This window comes from Melospiza georgiana, chromosome 6 (assembly GCF_028018845.1).
Source record: "Melospiza georgiana isolate bMelGeo1 chromosome 6, bMelGeo1.pri, whole genome shotgun sequence".
NCBI classification, from domain to species: domain Eukaryota; kingdom Metazoa; phylum Chordata; class Aves; order Passeriformes; family Passerellidae; genus Melospiza; species Melospiza georgiana.
Genome location: NC_080435.1, coordinates 21,785,799 through 21,808,157, shown reverse-complemented (window position 1 = coordinate 21,808,157; position 22,359 = coordinate 21,785,799). Strand labels below are relative to the sequence as shown.

The following is a 22,359-nucleotide window of genomic DNA, read 5'->3' as shown; positions in this document are numbered from 1 at the left end:
CCCCTTGACATCCTCATGTTTTCCTACACAAACAGTTCTTGTGTCCCCTCTCAACTGTCCCAGGTTTTCAGCTAAAAATGTCACCTCTGTCCCCTCTGAGTTACCCCAGGTTTTCCCTGTTAGGAGCTGCAAGGAATTCGGGCAGGGCAAAGGACAGCAGGGAATTCTGTAAATTCAAAGCCAGAGAGAGAAGATCTACCAGCAAAGGGGAAATGTTTCAGAAAACATTTCTGCAATTACTAATTAATAATCATTTCCAATTCCCAGTGAGAAGAACATGAACTCACCACCATTAAGGCCTGGCAGTTCCCTGCAGTGAGAGCTCAGTGCACATCCACAGAGGCAATTCCAGCATCTGAAAGAAAGAGCAAGAAGAAAAAGGTGATTTCTTCTCTTTCAAAGTTATTTCAAGTTCTCAGGCCCAAACCAACCTTTGTCCTTGATTTTGGTGACTCCTGAGCAGTGGGCACAGGTCCTGTCACTCATGGTGATGGGAGTGATGCTTTCTGGGGAAATCAGCTGATTTCCAAAGTTCACTGCCTGCCCCATGCCTGATCTGCACAGGAGAAAACCTCTTGCATGAAGGGATTTGGCTCCATCCAATCCCCTCTGCCCAGGCTGTTCCATGGGGCTGTTGCCAGGCTGGGGCAGCACAGGCAGATGCAGCTCTCAGCCCTCTCTGCTCCAAACACAGCTCTGGGCTCTTTCCAAACTCCTCTGCTGTGAGGTTTTCTCCAGGAGAACTCAAGGAATGGCTCACAGCAGGTGGAGATGAAATTATCACCCAGGGAAGGAAAGGATAAATATTCCTGTAAGAGCCTTTGGGATCTGCTGGGCTGAACTGGGAAGGGGACATTCATTCCCTGCAGTGCCAGTGCACAACAACCTCCCACACAAAGCACAGACTGCCAGGTGGGGTCTGAATGCACCACTTGCACAAACCTCATTGTTCTTCTTCCTTTCAGGCACTTCTGCAATCCAACCCTGAAGCTGAGCAGCCCAAAAGCTCTGGAGTCTGCTCTGGAACAAAAGGATCCTCCCAGGGGTGAGGCCCATTCCCAGCAAACCCTCCCAACAGGCCCAGAGGCACCACTGGAGCTCCTGTTGGGGCTGGGAAGGGCTGCCAGGAGGACACAGCCCCAGGGGGTGGCAGTGGCAGTGACAGCAGCAAATGGCCACGGTGGGATGGCACAGCAGAGACCAAGGCCAGCAATGGCCACGGCAGCTGCAGGGTTAATTCTGCTCCCTGCGCCGCCCCAGCCCCGCAGGAAATGCCCGGGGGGGACAGAAACTCTCAGGGTGCACAAAATGCAGCATCTGTGCCCCTGATCCTGCCTGAGCTCAGCGTGGGGGGCCAACCCCCCCAGGGTCAGCCCTGCCCTGCCCTGGATCAGCCCCAGACACTGCCCCAGCTCCCAGCTGCTCCCGGGGCTGCCACCATGCCTGGCAAGGGGACAAAGGCCACAACTGCATCCAGGCCCATCACTCCATCCAGGTCCTCCCAATCCTCCCAGAGCTCCCCATCTGTGCTTTGGCCAGTGCCTGCCCCCCAGCCCTGCAGCATCCAGAAAGTTTGAATGCTGGAGATCTGCTGCACTTCTCCCCTTCAGTGTTATTTTCAGACAGTAACAAACCCACCACAGTGCAAGGGGAAAAAAGGTGATTTAAGGAATGTTTTACTCACACGCTCCTCACTTTACCCCTCACAACCACCCCACCATGGAACAGACATTCAGGAATTAGTGTTCAGTAGCTGCCATTGGAGTTTTAAGGGATACCAACAAAGCCTTGATACATATGTGGGTAATTCCACAACAGGTTTTCCTTTCCCATCTGTGTCAGCATCCAGCACAATTCCCTGCTGCTGTTTGGTCCCCAGGAGCTGCAAGAGGAATGTCAGTCCTTGGCTTCACCTCCTCGGTGTCACCTCGTTAGTCCAGGAGATAATTAATTCAAAGGGAATTCATCTGGTCAGTGACAGAAGATCATCACAGCGAAACATGATCCTTGCCACAGGATATTCCCAACCCTGTGGGCAGTTCTCTGCTCAAGAACTACTTCCCAAACTCGTCATTCCATCTAAACCACAGCAGCACAGTTTGCAGGGACACAAGTTTTCAGCCTTGTGTGAACGAAGTGAAGACAGAAACACCACTGGGAGAAATCCTGAAGGTTAAAATCCTATCCCTCACTTCCTTTGACTAATGTACCTCTTAAAATCCAGTCTGGATTGTGCAGAAAAGTTCCTTGGTCCCTCTTGGAAATTGATCTCCCCAAAACCCATTAAACAGTTATTACAACTGATTCCATTCATTACTAAGGAAAAGACAATACAAATACACTGGAAAAAAATTTGGCTCAAGTTTTCCTCAGGAATTAACTGGGAGCTCACCAGCAAGGATTTCTGACAGGTAGAGAGTGTGATATAAAAGATATATGTGCATATATAATATATATATATTATATATATAAATAAATATTTATATATATTTATACACACACATATAAAAATATATAATACATATTTATATCACAAAGTACCTATCTCACATATATCTGCCATATATATATATATATATATATAGACACACATATATATAATCACAAATGTTTTTATATCACAAAGTCTACCTGTAAACATTCCCCCCTTTTTTCAGGAATGTAACATTTTTAGGGATCCTAAAATCAAACAAATACAAAGGAAAATAAATCACTATTTTATCCCATTAATGCCAAGATGTTTTCCTGGATGTGCTGCTGGGTGTTTTCCTCTAAGCTCTTGTTGCTTATCCATGAAGTGTACTTGGAATTGTCAGGATGATGAAATCCATTTGGAATTTTACTGTCTCTCCAGTGGGATGAGTTTTTCCAAAATTATTCCTTACAAACTGAGCGCATCTCCTCAAGTTCCTTCTCACTTTCTGCATCCTGGAAATGCAAGAGGGAAATTCATAAATGTACAGCTCAATTAAAACAAATACAAAACACTATTTCCATTATTTTCCTCCAAACCAGCTTTTAAGCATATTGTGGAGTCCTGAAATGGCTTGGGTTGAAAAGGACCTCAAAGCCCATCCAGATCCTGGGCAGGGACACCTTCCATGGCCCAGGTTGCTCCAAGCCTTGGACATTTCCAGGGATGGGGCAGCCACAGCTTCTCTGGGTAACCTGTGCCAGGGCGTCAGCACCCTCACAGGGAAGGATTTCCTCCTAATACCTGATCCAAGCATAATCTCTTTCAGTTTGAGGCCATTCCCCCTTTTCCTGTCATTCCAGACCCTTGTAAATTGTCTCTGTCCCTCTCTCCTGTTGGAAGGCCACAATTAGAGCACCACAAACCTCTCAGCCCAATTCTCCCAGCCTTCCCTCATGGCAGAGGTGCTCCATCCCTCCCTGTGGCTGCAGTGGCCCAGCTGGGATGTCACAGGGTGGAGCAGGGGTGCAGAATCCATTTTTACCTCTTTGGTGTACCCTGGCAGCTCCGCGGCGAGGTCCATCCACAGCACGGCCGCCGAGTCGTTCCCGAGGTCCCTGTAGCACTGGGAAGGGAATTCCCATGGGAGAGAGGTTAAATAGAGAAAACTGACAGCAAATGGAACTGGGCAACTGCTAAAAAGAGCTGTTTCTGCCTCTTCACCCTTTGCACTGGCATCTCCTGCAGTATCCCTCAGCCACCACGCCTCAGAAGCACCACCAGATCTTGGAATACTAAATATATTTCACTCTTTTTAGGGAAGGAGATTGGCTTTTGTTTGGACATTTTAAGGTGCCCCTGTGGTTTTCACCCTTTTCAAAGCTCTACTTTGATTTTCAGTTGCTGTTTCCCCTCCTCCTCACACCATTTTCTCCACAAAACCTCTCTGCTGGGAGCACATCGTTGCCCAGCCTGTTGAAAATGTAATAAATATTATCTACAGGAGTCTCAGGCCCCAAAATAGGCATGAAATATTCTCCATGTGACCAGCAGCTGAGGCACAGTGATCCCTCTGGGAACAGGAAGATTTTGGGTGCCCACAGAGTCTTGGGGGTGTTTGGAGACCATGAAATTCACCCAGGAAAAGGAAGTGGGTGCTAAAAACCCCTCAGCAAGAGGGCTCAAGACTCCCGTGCTGGACAGGGAAAGAGAAATCCTTTATCCTTTACTTCTCCCCATGATTCTCTGGCTTTATCACCCCAGAAGTCATGGTGGGGAAGGATTAAACCTCCAGCCCACAGCTGCCAAGTCACCGTTCCTGCTTTATAAAGAATTTAATCTGTTAAAAACCAAGGATGCTCCATTGGCTGACTCAAAGGCAAAACCCCTGAACTTTAAAGCCTCTGCACAGGGTGATTTGGCCTAAAAAGATGTAAAGGATAAAAGGATATATTATCATCCTATAAATTTTTGCTCCTCCATGGAGTATTTTCTACCTGGTCAGCACTTTACGGCCAAAGGTGATTTTTAATACAAATATTTCTTACTCTCTGAAGAAACAAGAGGTGAGTGGTTACCTTGGCAATGTAAACTCTTCCTGATTTGGAAAACCCTGGGCTCAGCTCCTCGACCTACAGAAACAGAGGCAGGGTGTGACAGGGAAGAGGAGACATTAGGATATGCAAGGACACAATTAATTCTTACATCAGGCTCATTGCAGCTTTTAAAGGAAAAAAAAATAGATGGCAGAAAGGAGAATCCTAATAAAGCACTGTGCCCCTGAAACCTTCAAGCAGTTGTTTGGAAAAATCTGAAATGTAAAAGTCAGCCAGGCTTTAAGTAAAATATTCTGAGGGAGGAGCTGCCAGCTCCCAGACCCTGGAAGCACAGCCCAGATGTATCCAGTACTGAGCAAGGAATTGCTGTGCAGCCTTAGGAAGGAAAACCAACCCCCCTAAACCAATTCCCAACACTTTCGGCTGCAATTCTGACACCTTCAACATCCCATTCTTTTGTCTGGCTGTTCTGGAATGGACACTTCTCATCAGCTTTCGTTCACCCACATCCCAGGCCTGGGGAAGGACCAGGAGGGATCCAAGCAGCCCAGTGCCATTCCTGTGAGCTGTGCAGGCCAGTGATGCTGTGAGCTGTGCAGACCAGTGATGCTGTGAGGGTCAGTGCTGCTGTTCCTGTGAGCTGTGCAGTCAGTGCTGCTGTTCCTGTGAGCTGTGCAGTCAGTGCTGACCATTCCTGTGAGCTGTGCAGTCAGTGCTGACCATTCCTGTGAGCTGTGCAGGCCAGTGCAGCCCCTCCCTGGCCCATTCCCACCTTTCCTTACCCTCAGGAAGTTCTGCAGCGCGTCCTGCACCGTGGCTGTCAGGGGGGCCTCGAACAGCGCTGACACCGTTCTCTTCTCCAGCCAGCCCAGGTGGGCAACCTGCACACACAAAGGACAACCTGGCCTGTCCATCCAACACCAGCACAGGAACAAGGGCCTGCCCAGTCCCTGGGAGCTGCTCCTGCAGCAGGGAGGAAGCCAAACCCCTCAGCAGTGTGGGAAATTCCCATGGAGTATCCAAGTCCGGCACAGAATTTAACCCGATTTGCTTTCCCTTGTCCCAGGTGAGTTTTTGCAGTTCCACACATCTGGGACATGGATGGCCCCAAATCCCAGCCTGCCACACTGCAGCCACACCAGTCCCCACCTGTGCTCTCCCTTCTCCCAGTCTAAACCTTCCACAGGAACCTGCTCCCCTCCACCCTGTGATTCCCTGGGAGAGGCAGGCTGAAGCCTTCCCACCAGATATTCATGGGATCATTTAGGTTGGAAAAACCCTCCCAGCCCATGGAGGCCAACCTGTGACAATCCCCACCTTGTCACCCAGCCCAGAGCACTGAGTGCCACCTCCAGGCATTCCCTGAACACCTGCAGGGATGGGGACTCCACCAGCTCCCTCTGACAATACCCTGTTTAATCTTGCATAATTCCAACAATGTAGACTAAATGAAGCACTACCATACTTCTCCACCTGTGGTTTTATTCCACAGCTTCAGCAGCTCCAGGCTGAGCAAGAAGGAAGGATCTGTTTCCAGGAAAAGAGCCAGGAGCTCCCAGCAGTTCAGCTCAGGGCTGCTCTGTAATTCCCACTGTCAATTATCCCAGCTACAATCCCTGCACTGTGGCTCCATTCCCAACAAAGTGCTTCCCAATGGCACAAATGGAACAGCAACAGTCACTGCAGACTTTTATTCCCTTTTTTAGGCTCTAAATCTGATTGAGAGCTCGGCATTTGACTCCAAGCTTTTCCCTGTCAGGAAGCATAAAGCAGCTGGCACAGGCTGCCAGTGCCTCCAATTCTGTGTGTGGCAGGGGCAGGGGGACACATGGAACACATCACACACCAACACTGTGAGCAGAAGCTCCTCAGATGGCCTTGACCACAGCCCTGTGTGCTCAGAGGATGGAAGGAAGGTTGTTCTTACTGAGCAAAGCACTGGGAACAGGAAAGGAGTTTGCAGCTCAGGCTTTTCCTAACCCACCCTTTGCCATTTCCCCTCCCATGCCACCAGCAGTGACTAAAAACCCAAGTTGGAGCTCTGAACCCTTCAGAGGCTGCCCAGGGAGTGAGAATAAATTCTCTTACATGGTAACACCACCTTCCCAGCAGATAGTAGAGCTGTGGGTCCTGTGGCTTCAGGGCAATGGCTTTGTCAATGTGTTCCTGTGGGAAAGCAGCACCAGCACGTGTCAGATCTTTGTCAAAAGCAAGTAAAAAACCCACCAGAACAAGTGGAGAAAGAGGAAAGGAAGGAATCTACAATTTAAGTGTCACAAACAGTAAAATTAGACTGGATTCATTGAACAAGGAAAAGCAGCATTTCTCCAGCCTCAGGGACAGGAATTTCTGCACACACACACACAAAGAAGCTGCCCTGCATTTTATTTCTGCTCCAGAGCTTTGCCATAACCTCACTGATCATGCCAAAGGCTGATGGGGAACAATAACCTGTGGCCTGTTCCATGTCCTTTTTCCCTGGAACATCCACAGGGCATCATACATCATTCCTAGTAATAATACTAGGAATAAAAAACAGGGCATCTGAGGCAAATGAAATCCTCTTTGAGCAGCAACTGCTCCCTGGGAGGGTGCAGGTTGTTCACAGGCACACACTGTAGACAGCTGGTGCTGTGTGTTGTAACCACAACACAATAATTCCATGTTTCAAGCTCTAAGTTTCATCCTCTACCTAAATTCATTTGCAAGATTTTTACTTTTTTTTTTTTTTTTTTTTTTTTTTTTTTTTTTTTTTGTAATTATAGTGTGTAAAACTGCAGAGTCACTCCCAAAAGGCATAGCTGGAATCAGCCTCCTCATCCCTGGCACCTCTGAAATCTACTGCTTCCCTCAGAAGAACTGGAGCCAATTTTCCCAATTTTCTGCTGCAGAAATGAGTGTTGCTTGATACTCACACACAGCCCAGCACCTCCTGGCACTCACCTTGAAAACATATCCAGCCTGGATGCGCTTGGAAATGCTCTCCTGCTCCGACACCTGCCCACAGAGGATGGCAAACCTGCATGGGGAGACACCTGCATGAGCCAGCTGGGGCTGAATCCACCCTCAATCCACATTTCCCTGCTGTCCATGGCTGCACAAGGAAGGTCTACAAGTGCTCAAAGTCAGGCTGGACAGAGCTGGATAGTGGAAGGTGTCCCTGCCCACGGCAGGGGTGGAATGGGATGAGCTTTAAGGTTTCTTTCAGCCCAAACCATCCCAGGATTTTGTGAAGTGCATTGAAGCTTCACACCTTAGTGGGGAAAACAAGGAATATAGCACATCCCTCTCAGGGAAGAGACAAAAGCAGCAAAAATGTAGCAGCCAGGAAGGAAGGAGCTGCAAGGATGAGGCAGCCAGAGGGGTTGGGTGTGACACAAACTCACTGCTCTATGGCTAAAAACCAGGAGCAGCACACTTCCACACCTGGAATTGTTTCTCTGAGCAGGGAAAGCTGTGCCAGGACCCAGAGCAGGGCAGAGTGAAGTTACTGCAGCAAGAGGCAGACTAAGAGCAGCTCTAATGAATCAACTACAGGGCACAGCAACCTCCTTACACACAGCCCAGCTGCAGCACACAGGGCTCTACTTCCAGGGAAACACTTGGAAAACCTACCCTCATCCTGCAGCTGGGAAACAGAATGACACATGCTCAGTGTTGAAAGTGCAAAGCCATTTAGTTTTGTCCAGTGAGAGACCTGTGAGCCTGAGAAGCAAGGCCCCAGCAAAAGCAGTTATTGCATGAGCTGTGAAATTCAAAATTCATTCCCTGTGGATTTGCACCCTCCCACCTCACCTCCCTGCACCACAGTGGTTCAAAACCTCCCTCCCTGCAGCACTTCCCAAGAAACAACAGCTCAGAGAGCTCTCAAGTGGGACAGAACTTGCAGATGGAAGTTTGGCCTCTCCTAACCTGCCTGGGCTCTGGGAGTGGAGAACATTTCCACCCCTTCTCTGAGTTTGGTTCAAAAAATACCAAGTGGAACAGAGAGACAAATCAATAACATGGCTCATTCTTGCAAAAAATAAAGCTGAAAAGCAGAAAGATGCAAATAAAAATCCCCCTTCCTACACCCACACCCCAGTGCTGCCACAGATAGCAATATCCCAAAGGATCCTTTGGGATGATTAACCACAGCAGATGTGCAGGAATCTGCCAGGAGACCTTTAAATCTCCAATTACACTTAGAGTCACAAAATCCCACAAATCCCCTCACACATCACTGCTCCATTCCCAGTGTGTAACTTACAGTCACGATGCCTGAACAATTTAACATTTTGCCTTAAATCTCTTCCTTTAATTTGTTAACTTTCTTGTGGAAAAGCTCTAGATCAGCTCTCAAATTCTTATTTTTCATGGTAATAGAAAGGATTACCAGATCAGTGGGTTATGGGACAAAAATCTTTTCCTGCTGCTGGGGCTCCACAGCTCCACTCTGTTGAGTGCAGATGATGGAATAAGTGTTCTTAGGATCTTCTCCAATTCATTTCCCAGCCTGGACTAAACATCCCTAACCACAACATGACAGGGGTTGAGAAACACAAGCCAATAAAAAGCTTATTTTCTAAGATCATGAGATAAAATATTCGTAGACAATAAATCAGACAGTTGTCTCAAGTCAAATATAAATTCCGGGGTTTTTTTTTTTTAAAGCCTGGTGAAATGTTGATGAAAAAGCCATAAAAGCAGCAGTAAATTAAATTTCAGTGCCATGAAATAAACTAAAAAATATATATGGGAAGAGACACCTGATCTGATTTTCACTGTATTCCCAGGAAAGATGGTTCTTCCCAACCCAGCTTTGCTGATCCCAGGTTCAGGGCCACTGGACTGTGGGGGATTTTCACACCCACAACTCTGCACTTGTGGGATTTTAGGCTCTGCTTTCTACTGTTCCCTCCCCTGCTTGCTCAGCTTGGCAGGATGGAGTCATTGATTCCAGCTCATTCCATGGGATGCCTCGGGCTGAGCACCACCAGAGCACTGTGGAGGTGCAGGGGGGCTGAGCAGCAGCACCAGGAGAGAATAAAAATGATGATGATGATGATGGGGATTTTCATCCCCTGTAATCACTGGGTGCCCCATGCATTACTGCTCAGATCCATGCAGAGCTTTCCTTAGGTTATCCCTTGATTAATTAGCAGTCAGACTCCTCATTAAGCTGCTGACACACAGGAATCTCAGCTCAGGATTTCCCCATTTATTAGAAAATAAACTCTGTGGATGGAGGAACCCCCAGATGAGAGATCCTGATCTTCCAGCTTAAATCCCCAGGATTTAAAGACTTTTTGGGTTCTGCACTCTGACTTCCCTGGAAGTAGCACTCTGCCATGGAATACAGAGCCTCCAGTACCTCCCCTCCACAGTCAGCCAGCCCAAACACACCTCTTAGCTCTTTTAACCACCTCCAAGACAGTCTTCCCAATATTTTGTGAGCATTCCCAGTTTTTTACCTTCCTGTGCACTGGGTAGATGCATGTGAGTCCCTGCACTTGAGTAAGGGGACAGGGAATTAGCAGGCAGGTATTTAGACTGCAACAACCAAAAATTAAAATAAGAATTTATGTGGGAATTAGTGCTTTGGGAGAGACAGCAGAATTCCCAGTGACTCCACCTGAAATTAATGACCAACTGATCCTGAAGTGTTGGGGAAAAAGCTTTGGCTCTTCCAAGGGGAGACAAGATGGAAGGAAAAACTGAGAGAGGCTCATGTTCCCCCTCCTTACAGCCCATAAACATCCATATGGGAGAGCTCCTGGATTCTGGATGTTCACATTTCTGAATTCACCTTCCAGGACAGACAAGTCAGGGGGCTGCATTCAGACAGCTCTAATTCTATGTTATTTCCCCTCCATTACATTCTGAACTATCTCCTAACACCTATTTCTACAGTTGCTCCTGCTCCATATCACACTGACAGAAAATTCCCTGCCTGCAGAACAGAAAATGCTCAGCTCATAAACCCAGAATCTGGCTCAGAACTGGCCAGATCTGGGCAGTGATGCAGCAGGAGTGAAATCCTGAAGCAGTGCCAGGTGTTAAATGAAAGCATCCCCCAGGCATATCCGGAATGCTGGGACTTTTCAAAAATCCAGGATCTACCCACGGACAGCCAGATGTACCCACAGAACTGAGAAGGGCTGGTGATCAGGATGTTCCACCACACTGCCAGACTCTCCAGAAGAAAGGGCACATTCTGGAGACTCATCCAAGCCAATCCCACTTTTCCATAACACACAGGATAACCCCAAGGGGGCTGGAGCTTATGATTCCTCCCACAGCGAGGGCTTTCAGCAGGCAGTGATTCATTTCCAGGGCAAGATGTCCTAGGAATAACTCAAACTACAGCTCCTGACACAGCACCTGCATCATTTTCCTCAGATTTCTCTGAAATCCCTCTGGTTGCATTTCCAGTATTCCCTTTAGCAAGGGGAATGGAAGCCAAGGCAAATCCACAGCTCGCTCTCCTCTCCTGATCCCTAAAGCTGCTGCCCCGTGCTTGCAGTTGTGCTGCAAACACCCACAGGGAATGGGCTGGCAATTCTAAAAGGCCACAGTTGTTTCTCAATCCATTTCTAAAAGATCTGTACAGCCAGTGATGCTCCATCCATCCATCCATCCATCCATCCATCCATCCATCCATCCATCCATCCATCCATCCATCCATCCATCCATCCATCCATCCCTCCCTCCCTCCCTCCCTCCCTCCCTCCCAGCAAGAACAGACTTGGGAACCTGCTCTGTCCTACTCAAGAGCTGAAATCAACTCCTGGAGAAATCACTTTAAATGGATAAAAGGTCCACCTGCTCAGGGATGTTTGACAATCAAAGTAGAGGAGGACTCTGGTGTCCAAATCCAAGGTAAGAACCAGGTCACTGTAAGTCAGGAGCAGAGAGGCTCTAAGATCATTCCCTGTGAATCCCTCACAGTGAATCCCACACACAGACCTACTCCTAAGGCACTAAATGCATTTAATGCCCAACCCACTTCCCAAGGGAACATCCCAAGGGCAGCATGGGCTGGATCAGCCCCCCTGGACAAGGCTGGCTTGTCTGTGCAGTCCTGACCAAACTCCTGCTCCATTGTGCCCGGAGATGGCTCCCTTGGCACCGGCCAGCTGCCAACAGCACCAGCCACAAGCAGAGCTTTGTCCCACACTCCATGGCCAGGGCAGAGCCATGAAAGCCTCTCCTTTGTGCTTGGGCAGGTCCCAAAGGCAGGCCAGACACAGCCCCACATACTTACTGCTCTCCCTGGCACTCCTGAGAAAACACTTTTCCTCCTGCTCTCAAATCCTTCCAAGCCCAAAGGGAGCTGTAGCCAGCAGTACAGCTAACCAGCAGAAATCCAGTTATTTTCTTTCTTTGTTTCTTTAAAATGTCAGTGATGACTGAACAACAACGAGGCACTGAGAGGAGAAATGTTTCCTTGCAATAGCAACTGTAGGCAAAGTACCTCTTGTCTTCCTCAGCTCCTCAAAAAACTGGGAATTGTGTGGGCAGCAGGAGGAAATAACAAGCACAAAACACAATGAACAAACACCAAAAGCCAGCACAATTTCATCTGAAGGAATCCACAAACTTCCAAGAGGCAATTGATAAAATAGAAGATCAATATGAAATGATAAAAACAGAAAAAAATCAGCCCAGGAATTCCTGCACCATCAGGCTTCACAAAGCCTGTGTGGAGAGGCAGCAAAATAACGGGGAATATTTCCATTAAAGTGGCCATTTGGGATGCAGTGGGAAAGAGAAAGATGCTGGTGTAGAAGAAAGAATGCAAAGGACCATCACCCCAGCACAAATCCATGCCACTCTCTCAGCTTGAGTCCTGCACTGAATCCCTCCACTCTTGTCTGAAAAACTACAAGGAAGAGGGAGAAGAATATTGGAAAGACAACATGGGTGGTGAGAGATAATAAATTATTCCCCTGTGACAGAAGATAATAAAGGATTCTTCAGCAAGGAAATTAGTCACTAGAGACAAACATGACAGAACAAAATTGTAATTTAAATAAATGTGAACAATGTTCTCTGATCGCTTCCCCCAAGAGCTGGGGCATCAAATCCACCCCAAAAAAGCTTTAAAACCTCTGCTGCTTTTTCTCCCCAGGGTAAATTCAATTAGCATAAAGAAAGACTGCAATTAAGCTAGCTTGTGACCACTTCAGAGCTGGGAAGGGAATAATTTCCTGTTCTATTCATGGCAGAAAATAGTAATTTGTGTGCTGATAGAGGGAGTTACATATTCACTCCCAAGAAATCCCCCACCTCCCACATGCTGCTCTGCTGTTTCCTTCCTCCAGCTGCCCTGGACAATTGGAAGCAAGATGTAGCTGTGCAGGAAGGAGCCTTATCCCTGTCTGGGAAAGTGGTCTGAGGGACCAGGAATTGTCCCAGACTTGGAATTCCAAGGCAAAACTGTCAATATTTGGACACGGGAGTAGAACCTGGCTTTGTAAAGTACAAATTTCAAGATTCACCCTGGCAACTAAACCCCATTCATTCAAAGATGTTAAGCCAGCAGATAAGAGCCCAGCACCATGACCTGCTGGAGAATTTCCTGCTCCCAAATTCCTCCTTCCAATCAAAGCTTTAATTGAGGCTTTAAATGAATCAAAGCAGTAATTCATTACCAACAGATGAAATACAGCTTAAGATGATAAAGGCACTTATTCAGATGCCAGTAGTTCAAAACAATCCTTCAAGCAAATTTACTCATTGCAAGAGCACAGATCTTGTTTGGCAAAGACACTCAGCAACCTCTTTTCCCAATAATTTTCATTAAAGATGAAAAGAAAATCCCTTTTATTCTAATTTAAGTGCTGTCAATCTTTCAGTGCAACTGCTGACAAACACCGTTCACAGAGGAATTCACCAGAAAAGAAACAGAAACAGTTCCCTTATCTCCAAATACCTGTGCCACTCCTCAAACTCCCTTTTGGAGTAATTTTTACAAAGGACATGTAAAAATCCCACAAAAGGGCTGGAAGCACAGCAAGGTTCTTCCCCCCTCCTACCTCCTCCCTGAAATCCTGGGCAGAAATGTTGGTCACAACTGCTTGGCTGAACTGCAGATCATCTCTTCTTTTAGCATGGAACAAATGCATTAAATATCTCTGTTTAAATAAAAAAGAGCCACGTGCTGCTGTGTCCCTTCATGTCCAAGCCAAGGGCCCTGCAGGGGGAGCAGAGCCAGCAGTGCCAGAAAACACTTCCAGGAGACTCTAAAAGCCTGTCTGCTGACAGTGATGGATCTCCTTCCTCCAGAATTAAGTGGAAAATAGGAAATTTGGCAGAGCACCAAGCCCACACTCCCAGGCCTGGCTGATGGAGTCAAACACATCCCCTCCTGCCTCAAAAGCTCAAAAGCTTGGGAGCTTTTCCTCCAGAACTCTTCAGAGAGGAATTCTTAATTAAGTTGCTGTAAGATACCCCAAATTTATTCCTACCATCACAACCAAACCTACTGTCTGTCAAGTCATTCCTTACACCAAGCAAGCAAAGCTGTTAAAAATGGCTTTTTATGGAAAAACACCACCAGCGTGGCACAGTGCAAGTAACAGCAAAGAAGTTTATGGGGAGGGTTGTATTTCTTTTTTTTTTAACTGCAGCTCAGCTCACAAAAACCTCCAGGTCCTTTTCCTATGCTTCTTAAAAGCAAGAAGTAAAAAGTGACTTACCACTGGTGGCACTCAGCACTTTCATCCCAATTCTGCAAGGTAAGTTCCAGCTCTTCCTTCCCTGGAACAAAAAAAGGAGTCAAAGGTAAGAAATTCAGCTGCTTTCTCTCCCAGTTTCTTTCTCTGAGGCTGTCAGAGTAACAGAACAGCATAAAAGTCATATACTTGTCAATTTGATAATGCATTTGGCTTGGAAACATCCCATACAAAATTTTATCCCCTGGCAGGTTAAAAAAGCTGAAAATTGAGCACCTATTGATAGCTCAAAGGAAAATATAAAACTTAGAATTCCATGTTTAAAAGGCTCCACTGATTCCCAGAAGAGAGTAATTATATTAGCTACAGTATTAAGTAACTCTATTTAGTTATGTGCATAATAAATAAGATAAAAATTATTTACATTAGTATCTTTTATTGCACATCTTAACTGTAATAAAGATTATTTTTTCTCCATTCTGACTCACCTAAAATCTTGCAGACACCTTTGAGGTGGTAAAGAACAAAGAGGGAATGAAATTACAGAAAATTTAAAAATAGTGATTGTTTTCATATCTGCACGCGCTGGCAACAGAGAAAATCCAGTGTGCTACAGCAAAGCTTGTTTATTTTATATTCATGGTTTATTTTAGTATCACAGAGAAATAGATGACAGGTTTCAGAAACAATTTTCCCAGCTCTAAACAGGTCTCAGCCTATTTAGACTCTTTCAGAAACTCAATTTTTAAACACAAAATAAAAGCGCTGCTTCCCACCAGATTCTAAGGAAACCCAATAAAACCACGGCCCTGCTGGCAGCTGGAGGGGCTGTGCAGCTGAGTGCCTGCCCTCCTCTGGGGCAGCAGGAACTCCTTACCCCCTGTGGCATAGGACCTCCTCTCGTCCTTGTCCTCTGTCAGCTCCCACATGTCGCAGTGCGCCCGCGCCAGGCGCCACAGGAACTCGCGCTGCCCCGCGTACTGCAGGGAACACAAACACCCCACAGCAGTCAGCACCAGGGCTGAGCAGGGCACGCACAGCTCAGGGCATGCAGGCATCCTTCTAAGCCTTAAAACACCCCAATTCCAAAGGAAGCAGAGTGGAACCTCAGGGAGGTGAGTTTAGAACTCAGCACTGCAGGAGAGTTCCCCGTGCTGGGAACGGCAGGGGCACCTTTGGTGCTGTGCCCAGCTCTGGGCTTGTCACGTCAGAAAGGCAGAGAGGGAGGGGATGGGGCATGTCCAGGGAAGGGAACAGAGCTGGGGGGACTCAGCCTGGAGAAAAGGAGGCTCAGAAGGGACCTTATCCCTCTCCACAACTCCCTGACAGGAAGGGGCAGTCATAGGGAACTGGGCTCTGCTCCCAAGGAGCAAGGAAATGGCCTCAAGCTGTGACAGAGCAGATTTAGGTTGGACACCATGAGGAATTTCTTCCTGGAAAGGGTGGTCAGGCAATGGAAGGGGCTGCCCAGGGAATGTGGTAGTTCCCATCTCTGGAAATTTCTAAGGAATGACTGGACATGGCACTCAGTGTTCTGGGCTGGGTGACAAAGTGGGGATCATTTCCAGGTTGCACTTTGAGTGAAGAAACCCCTCCTGACATCCAAGCTGACCCTCCCCCGGTGCTGGAAAATACAACAAGGCACCTATACCGCCATCTTGTTGTTGAGGAGCAGCTGGAAGCCCTCTCTCCTGTCCTTCTCATCCCCGCTGTGCAGGCGGTCAGCCTGCTCCAGGAGCTGCCCCAGCCCCTCCTCCAGCGAGGACACAGGGGACACAGGGCTCTGATCCTCCAGGGGCAGCTCCACCGAGTCCCCGATGGTGTCACAGCTGTCACTCCCAGGGGGCAGCTCCAGCGAGTCCCTGTGCAGCCTCTTCACCATGTCACGGCTCTCAAGCTCAGGGGGCAGCTCCAGCGAGTCCTTGTGCAGGCTCTTCACGATGTCACAGCTGTCATCCTCGGGGGGCAGCTCCAGGGAGTCCCTGCGCATGGTCCTGACGGTGTCACAGCTCACCTCGTCCTCGCTCTCCCGCTCCGACTCCCGGTCGTAGTCGGACTCGGCGTTGGCCGTGGTGTAACTTTGGGGGAAGAAAACATCACCAAAGTGGTTTGAGGAGAGGAGAGGAAGAGTATCTTGGCTTATCCCAGAGAAAACTGCACAACACAAGTGTCTCACACAACCTCATTTCTCGTGTCACTCTCAGAAAGCTGAAGGATGTCCCAAGTCAGTTCTGAGCAACCTGGTCTATGGAAGGTGTCCCTGCCCAGGGCACGGGTGGCACTGGATGAGCTTTAAGGTCCCTTCCCACCCAAACCATTCCAGGATTCTAACTGTCCCCATCTCCCCTGCACACCCTGTCAGCTTCTCCTAACCTCAGTGATCCTGTAAAGCTCAAATCAGAGCTGCTGAAAATGGAGAAAATTAAGCTCCCCCAGCATTACAGTTGGGAATTTAAAATTTGAAATTTCAACCAGGGTTACACAGTGGTACCACAGCAGGATGGAGTCTACTTACAGAGCTGATTCCTTTTCAAACAAGACTATCTGTATTGTTTGGGAAGGAATCCAATTCTCACTTTCACCTGCAAGCTCTTAATTACAGAACAGGCACAAATCAGCCAGTCCTTTCAAAATGTGCACTTGAACACGGGGGCTTTGTTGATTTAAGTCAGTAACTTGAGCAGTTCTGCTGGATCTGAGTTCCCTGCACTCTGGGGGCACTGGGTACCTCCAGCTGTGCTTCCCTCTGTCCTGGCTGACTGCTCCTTCCAGGGACAGCCCTGTGGCCCTGCCTTTGTCTGGGGACACAGATAAGTGACCACAGCCCCTATCTGAAGGAGGCAGTGACAGGGCTTTGGCCACACACAGATAAACAAGACGTGTTTGGCTATCAAAGTTTCCTGAGAACCACCCCTAATTCTCAGCAATTCCCCTTCTGCTCCCTCAAACCCTCACCCAGACTTTCAAAACCCCACCATGTTGTCCTGAAACATTCTAAGGCAAGAAATAAAGCATCAGCCTCACACTGCAAAGGCAGGAAAGCAAGGCTGCCGTGCTGGAGATGACACTGAATTAATGGATAACCAACACAAGGGTAGGTGACACTGGCACAGCTCTGCCTCAGATTAAAACCCTCATTTATTTACATTTCTTAATACCAATGCCATTATTAGTTCTCTAGACCACCTCATTTCCAGTAATTAAACACAAACTCCTCTAATTCCCTGATTTCCCCATCCTAACCTCCAACATTTTACTGGCAGCTGCCAAGATTTCAGCCCTTCAGCTCAAAAACCAACCATGTTTTCTGCCAGACAGCCCCTATGAGACTGCCAGTTCAAAAAGACAAGGAAACCCAAAGTTTTCAAGGAGATTAAGGGATTTTGGTGTTATCAGCCTGTTTTTCTGAGTTTACAATGATGGAAAGCTCTGGAATACTTTAATGTGGCAATCCTGAAGGAAAACAGCCCATGTGAAAAGGAGGTGAAGAAGCCCAAAACTCAAAGCCACACAGGGAAATTAAGCAGCACAACCCCCCTGAAAACTCTTGGGAGATTTTTGGGAACTGTGTCTGAAATTGGAGAAGCTGCTCCTGCCCACGTGGTTCACAAAATAAAGCTGAAATTGGGGGTTGTCTGTTCTGAATTCCACTGAAAGAATTCAGCAAGCTGAAATCCATCTGCTGGCAACAGGCTCATTCCTCCTCCCACTGCCGGCTCCAAAGCTTCAATTATTTTTTTCAAAATTTACATTTCCTACCCTCAAAATGTTACTTTTCAAGCACATTCACATCCCTAGCAGACAACACTGCACACTACAGGCAGCTGGTCCTGGCCTGACTGATATTTTTACACCTCCCTATGCAGGACCAAAGTGAGGCATTACCTAAGATTCCAGTTTTATATCAGGTGAGAGCTGCTAATCCACCAATCCCCACACTGGTCATTACAGCTAATTACAGATAATTAATAGATGAGGACTCTACCAACCACCTCTGGATTCCCAATAAATTAATGAGGTTTTGCAGTGAAATACACCCCTGTCCCCTCAGGAGGTGCCTTTTCTGTAACTCTAAATTCTCGGCCTCCATCACAACTCATAATTTTTTATGATTTGAGGACAGCCAGGGCTGGGATGTGTGGCCAAAACCCCCTTTTCCAGCAGGTTTACACAAACCATTGTTCCCCTGGTGACTCAGTGCATCTGCTGTTACCCAAACACCCAAGCCCTGCCTTCAGAACCAACTCCACAGTTCCAAAATCTGTTCTGCAGCCTTGTTACCTATTACACCACCATGAATCACTCCCTCCCTAATTTCCTTCCCATCCCAACACCCACTTGAGCTGAATGAAGCCCTATAACCCCAATGATATCACCCTCACCAGCTCCAGTTATTAGAGACAAACATGAGCTTAGGGCAGAACCAAATCCCTGTTCTTTGTCCTGGCAAGAAAAATCCCTGATGAAATGCCAGCTGGCACCAGCCCTTGGATCATTTGGGTGCCCAAATTCCTTCATTGCTCTAAAATGAAATGCTCCCACTGCTCTAAAAATCACTCTTTAAATGACATTTCATCCCAAATACTCTGGGAAAATGCATATAGCAGCACCAGCTGTTTCTGGACACACTTCCATACCCCAAAAGCTACAGAAGTGGTCAGATTCAGGCACAAAGGAGCAGCAACTCCTCAGAAAATCAGCAGTCACAGGTGCAGGAGAACTTGTTACCTGTCTTACTATATAACCTGCAGCTAATCTGGCATTTTTAATGATGTTCTTACACCACACAGAATTTTCTGTCATGTGCAGGGCCAGGAGTTGGACTTGGATGATGCTCCTGGGTCCCTTCCACCTCAGGATATTGGCTGATCTGATGATTTGATAATTTTAATATAATATAATATAATATATATTGTCTGGAAATTTGATTTCCAAACTCTTTCACTCCATATCCAGGCTGGACTCATACTTCCCTTCCTTCTGCAAGGTTCCTTAATCAAATTGTTTCTTTAAAAACCCTCAAAATTTTATTTTCCTTTCTCTTAAAGGATCATTTCAGATCTCTCAGTCTGGCCCTGGCAGTAACACACTTACTGTAACAAAAGCCAACTAAAACAGGCTGTAGGAGAAGAAAATTCCCTTCTTTATGTTCTAAACTGCCCAGATGTGACACCAAATCCCCTAAAACATCTGTCCCACTGCTCTCCTTACCCCCCTTCACTCTCTCCATCATCTGTGTTGGGATTCCTTGAGCTGGTGGTGAAATAAATGGAGCTGGAGCCTGTGGAGTCACTTCTCTCCCTGAAGGGGAACTTTCTCCGGCGACCCACACGCTGGGTTTCTTCCAGGTGGGCCCTGCAGGGACAGAAAAAGGAAGAGAAATAAATATTTGGTAGTGAAATATCTGCTATTCCCCTTCTCCTCTCCAGCAGACTCCACCCAATTCCCTTTCTAGGCAAAGAATTCACGAGGTGGCTCACTCCTGCTTATACAAACTCAAATGGAGCTGATGGTGTGTTCTGTATAATATATATTAATATTATATTTATTTGTTTATTTTAAATATATATATATGATATATTATACTATATATAATTATATAACTATATATGATATATTATACTATACATAACATATATTATACTATATAATATAGTATAATATATATTATATATAGTATATCATATATAGTTATATAATTATAACTATAATATACAATGTGTCTAATATAATATATACAATGTATCTAATATAATGCATTCTATAATATATATTATATAATATACAATTATATAATATAGATAACGTATCATATATAATTAAAATTATATCTATAATAGAATGTATTTTTGTATTATGTATTAATGTATCATTGTACAATAATATATATTATATATCATATCTATTATATATAAAACACATAAAATATTGCAATGTTTTATACATTATATTTTATATATTATAATATGTTAGTTATTATATTTTATGTCATAATATAATATATATTGTTATGTATTATAATATATAGTATAGTATCTATTACATATATATTATATAATGTATATTGTATAATAGATAATATATAGTTATATGATATATATTATACATACAATGTATAATTATATGATACATACAATATAATATAATGTATCTAATACAATATATCTGCAGGTAAAGCAAATCCTCCTGCATGGACAACCCTTACAGAATCCACAGATGGGATGTCCATCCAGCCCCTGCATCAGGGAGTGAAAGAACAGATTCAGATTGGAAGTGGGGGAAATTTAGGTTGGATTTAGGGACTGGATCTTTCCCTGTGAGGGTGGTGCAGCACTGGAATGGATTTCCCAGGGAAGCTGTGGCTGTTCCATCCCTGGAAGTTCCAGGCCATGCTGGACAGGCTTGGAGCAGCCTGGGCTAGAGGAAGGTGTCCCTGCCACGGGTGGGTGGGCTCTGAGGTCCCTCCCAGCCCAGGCATTCCCAGCTCCAGGCATGCTGTGGCTGTTTCCCAGCACAGTGGGGCAGTACCTGACTTCATCCACGATCTCCACCGCCAGGTCCTGCAGGCTGTTGCGCAGCTCCTCCACCTCCTTCCTCAGCTCGGCCACGTTCCTCACCACAAAGTCCAGGCGCTCCAGCAGCTCCAGCTGCTCCTCCTGCCTCAGCAGCAGGGGGCTGGGCACGGCTCCATCGGCTGCATCCCCCACCGGGAGCAGCGCCCCGGGCACCGGAACAGGCACGGGAACGGGCACGGCCTTGCCTGCAGCAGAGCACAACGAGGGTCACATCCCAGGGAAAGGATTCCAGGGGAGAGAAAAGTGGCCACGGCTCTGATGGCAGGGAATGGGGGGCTTGGTGTTGGGAGGGACACCGAGGGGATCAGCAGCTCTGCTGCAGGGAAAGGCTGGGAGAGCTGGGATTGTTCAGCATGGAAAAGAGAAGGCTCTGCGCTGACCCAACTGCCCCTTGAGGGAGGCTGAGGGAAAAATGGAAAAGGAGTGATAGGACAAAGGGGAATAACTCCAAACTAGAAAAGAGGAGATTTAGATGGGATATTGGAAGGAATCTTTCCCTGTGAGGGTGCTGAGGCCCTGGCAAAGCTTGTCCAGAGCAGCTGTGGCTGCCCCATCCCTGGAGTGTCCAAGGCCAGGCTGGATGGGGCTTGGTGCAGCCTGGGATAGTAGAAGGTGTCTCTGCCCAAGGCAGGGGGTAGGACTGGATGAGCTTTAAGGTCCCTTCCCACCTACACCATTCCAGGATCCCATTATTCTATGATCACTGTAAAAACACAGTTTCATTTTCCGTTCCCAAAGTTTTGCACAGACATGGATGAAACCCAGCAAGTTCAGGGTTCCGAACCAGCACTTCTAAAAGCCCAACACCCCAAACCTCACTTTCCCCTATGCCAGCCCCACTCCCCCCTATTCCAGCCCAGCTCCCCCATCCCATCCCAATTCTCCCCTACTCCAGCCCCATGCTTCCTTTTCCAACCCCATTTCCCGCAGTACAACCCCACTCCCCCATTTCAAGCCCATTCTTCCAACTCCAATTGCGTTTCCACTCTTCCTATTCCAACCTCACTCCATTTCCTCCATTCCAGCTCCAGACCTCCCTATCCCACGTGTCCCATTCCCTCCATTCCCACCCCAGCTCTAGCCCCATTCCTCTCTATTCCAATCCCATTCCAATTCCTCCATTCCAGCTCCGTGCCCCTCTACCCTATGTGTCCCACTCCAGCCCCATTCCCCTCTATTCCAACCCCATTCCATTTCCTCCATTCCAGCTCCGTGCCCTCCTATCCCATGTGCCCCACTCCTCTCTCTTCCAACCCCATTCCATTTCCGTGCCCCCCCATCCCATGTGCCCCATTCCAGCCCTATTCCAACCCCATTCCCCGCATCCCGACCCGGCTCCCCCGCCGCTCCATCCCGCTCGTACCGGGGCGCGGCTGCCCCGCCGCCTCCTTGGAGCGGCGGCGCATGACCCAGAGCACGCCGAGGCAGAAGCCGGCGCCCGCCGCCAGCCCCAGCGCCATCCCCAGCCGGGACCCGGCCCGGGCCGGCTCCGCCACCGGCACCGCCATGGCCGCTCCGGCCGCGCGGCACCGCCCGCGGCGCGCCGCGATGACGTCACTGAGATGCGACGGCGGGGAGGGAAATGGGTGGTTTATGGGCGCGTGACGTCATCGGCGAAGCCACGCCCACGGCGGCGCGCGCGTGTGGCGACAGGC

General features: G+C 47.5%; 1 protein-coding gene across 1 annotated transcript; it reads right to left on the bottom strand.

Moving 5' to 3' along the window:
* Positions 1-1,660: 1,660 nt before the first annotated feature.
* Positions 1,661-22,212, bottom strand: RMDN3 (regulator of microtubule dynamics 3). The gene is made up of 12 exons (XM_058027360.1): positions 22,068-22,212; positions 20,658-20,889; positions 19,341-19,484; positions 15,781-16,207; positions 15,007-15,109; positions 14,154-14,214; positions 7,414-7,489; positions 6,559-6,636; positions 5,253-5,351; positions 4,492-4,545; positions 3,459-3,539; positions 1,661-2,928 (listed from the first exon to the last, which is right to left on the bottom strand). Exons 1-12 carry the CDS (start codon positions 22,210-22,212, stop codon positions 2,875-2,877), a joined length of 1,554 nt encoding a protein of 517 aa, XP_057883343.1. The 3' UTR covers positions 1,661-2,874.
* Positions 22,213-22,359: the final 147 nt, after the last annotated feature.

Coding starts and splice junctions, on each gene's coding strand:
- RMDN3 (XM_058027360.1), bottom strand. CDS start 22,212: ATGGCGGTGCCGGTGGCGGAGCCGGCCCGGGCCGGGTCCCGGCTGGGG. Junction 15,110..15,780: donor TCCTCAACAACAAGATGGCG/GTATAGGTGCCT, acceptor TGTTCCCTGCAG/TACGCGGGGCAGCGCGAGTT. Junction 14,215..15,006: donor GAGGTCCTATGCCACAGGGG/GTAAGGAGTTCC, acceptor TTTTTGTTCCAG/GGAAGGAAGAGCTGGAACTT.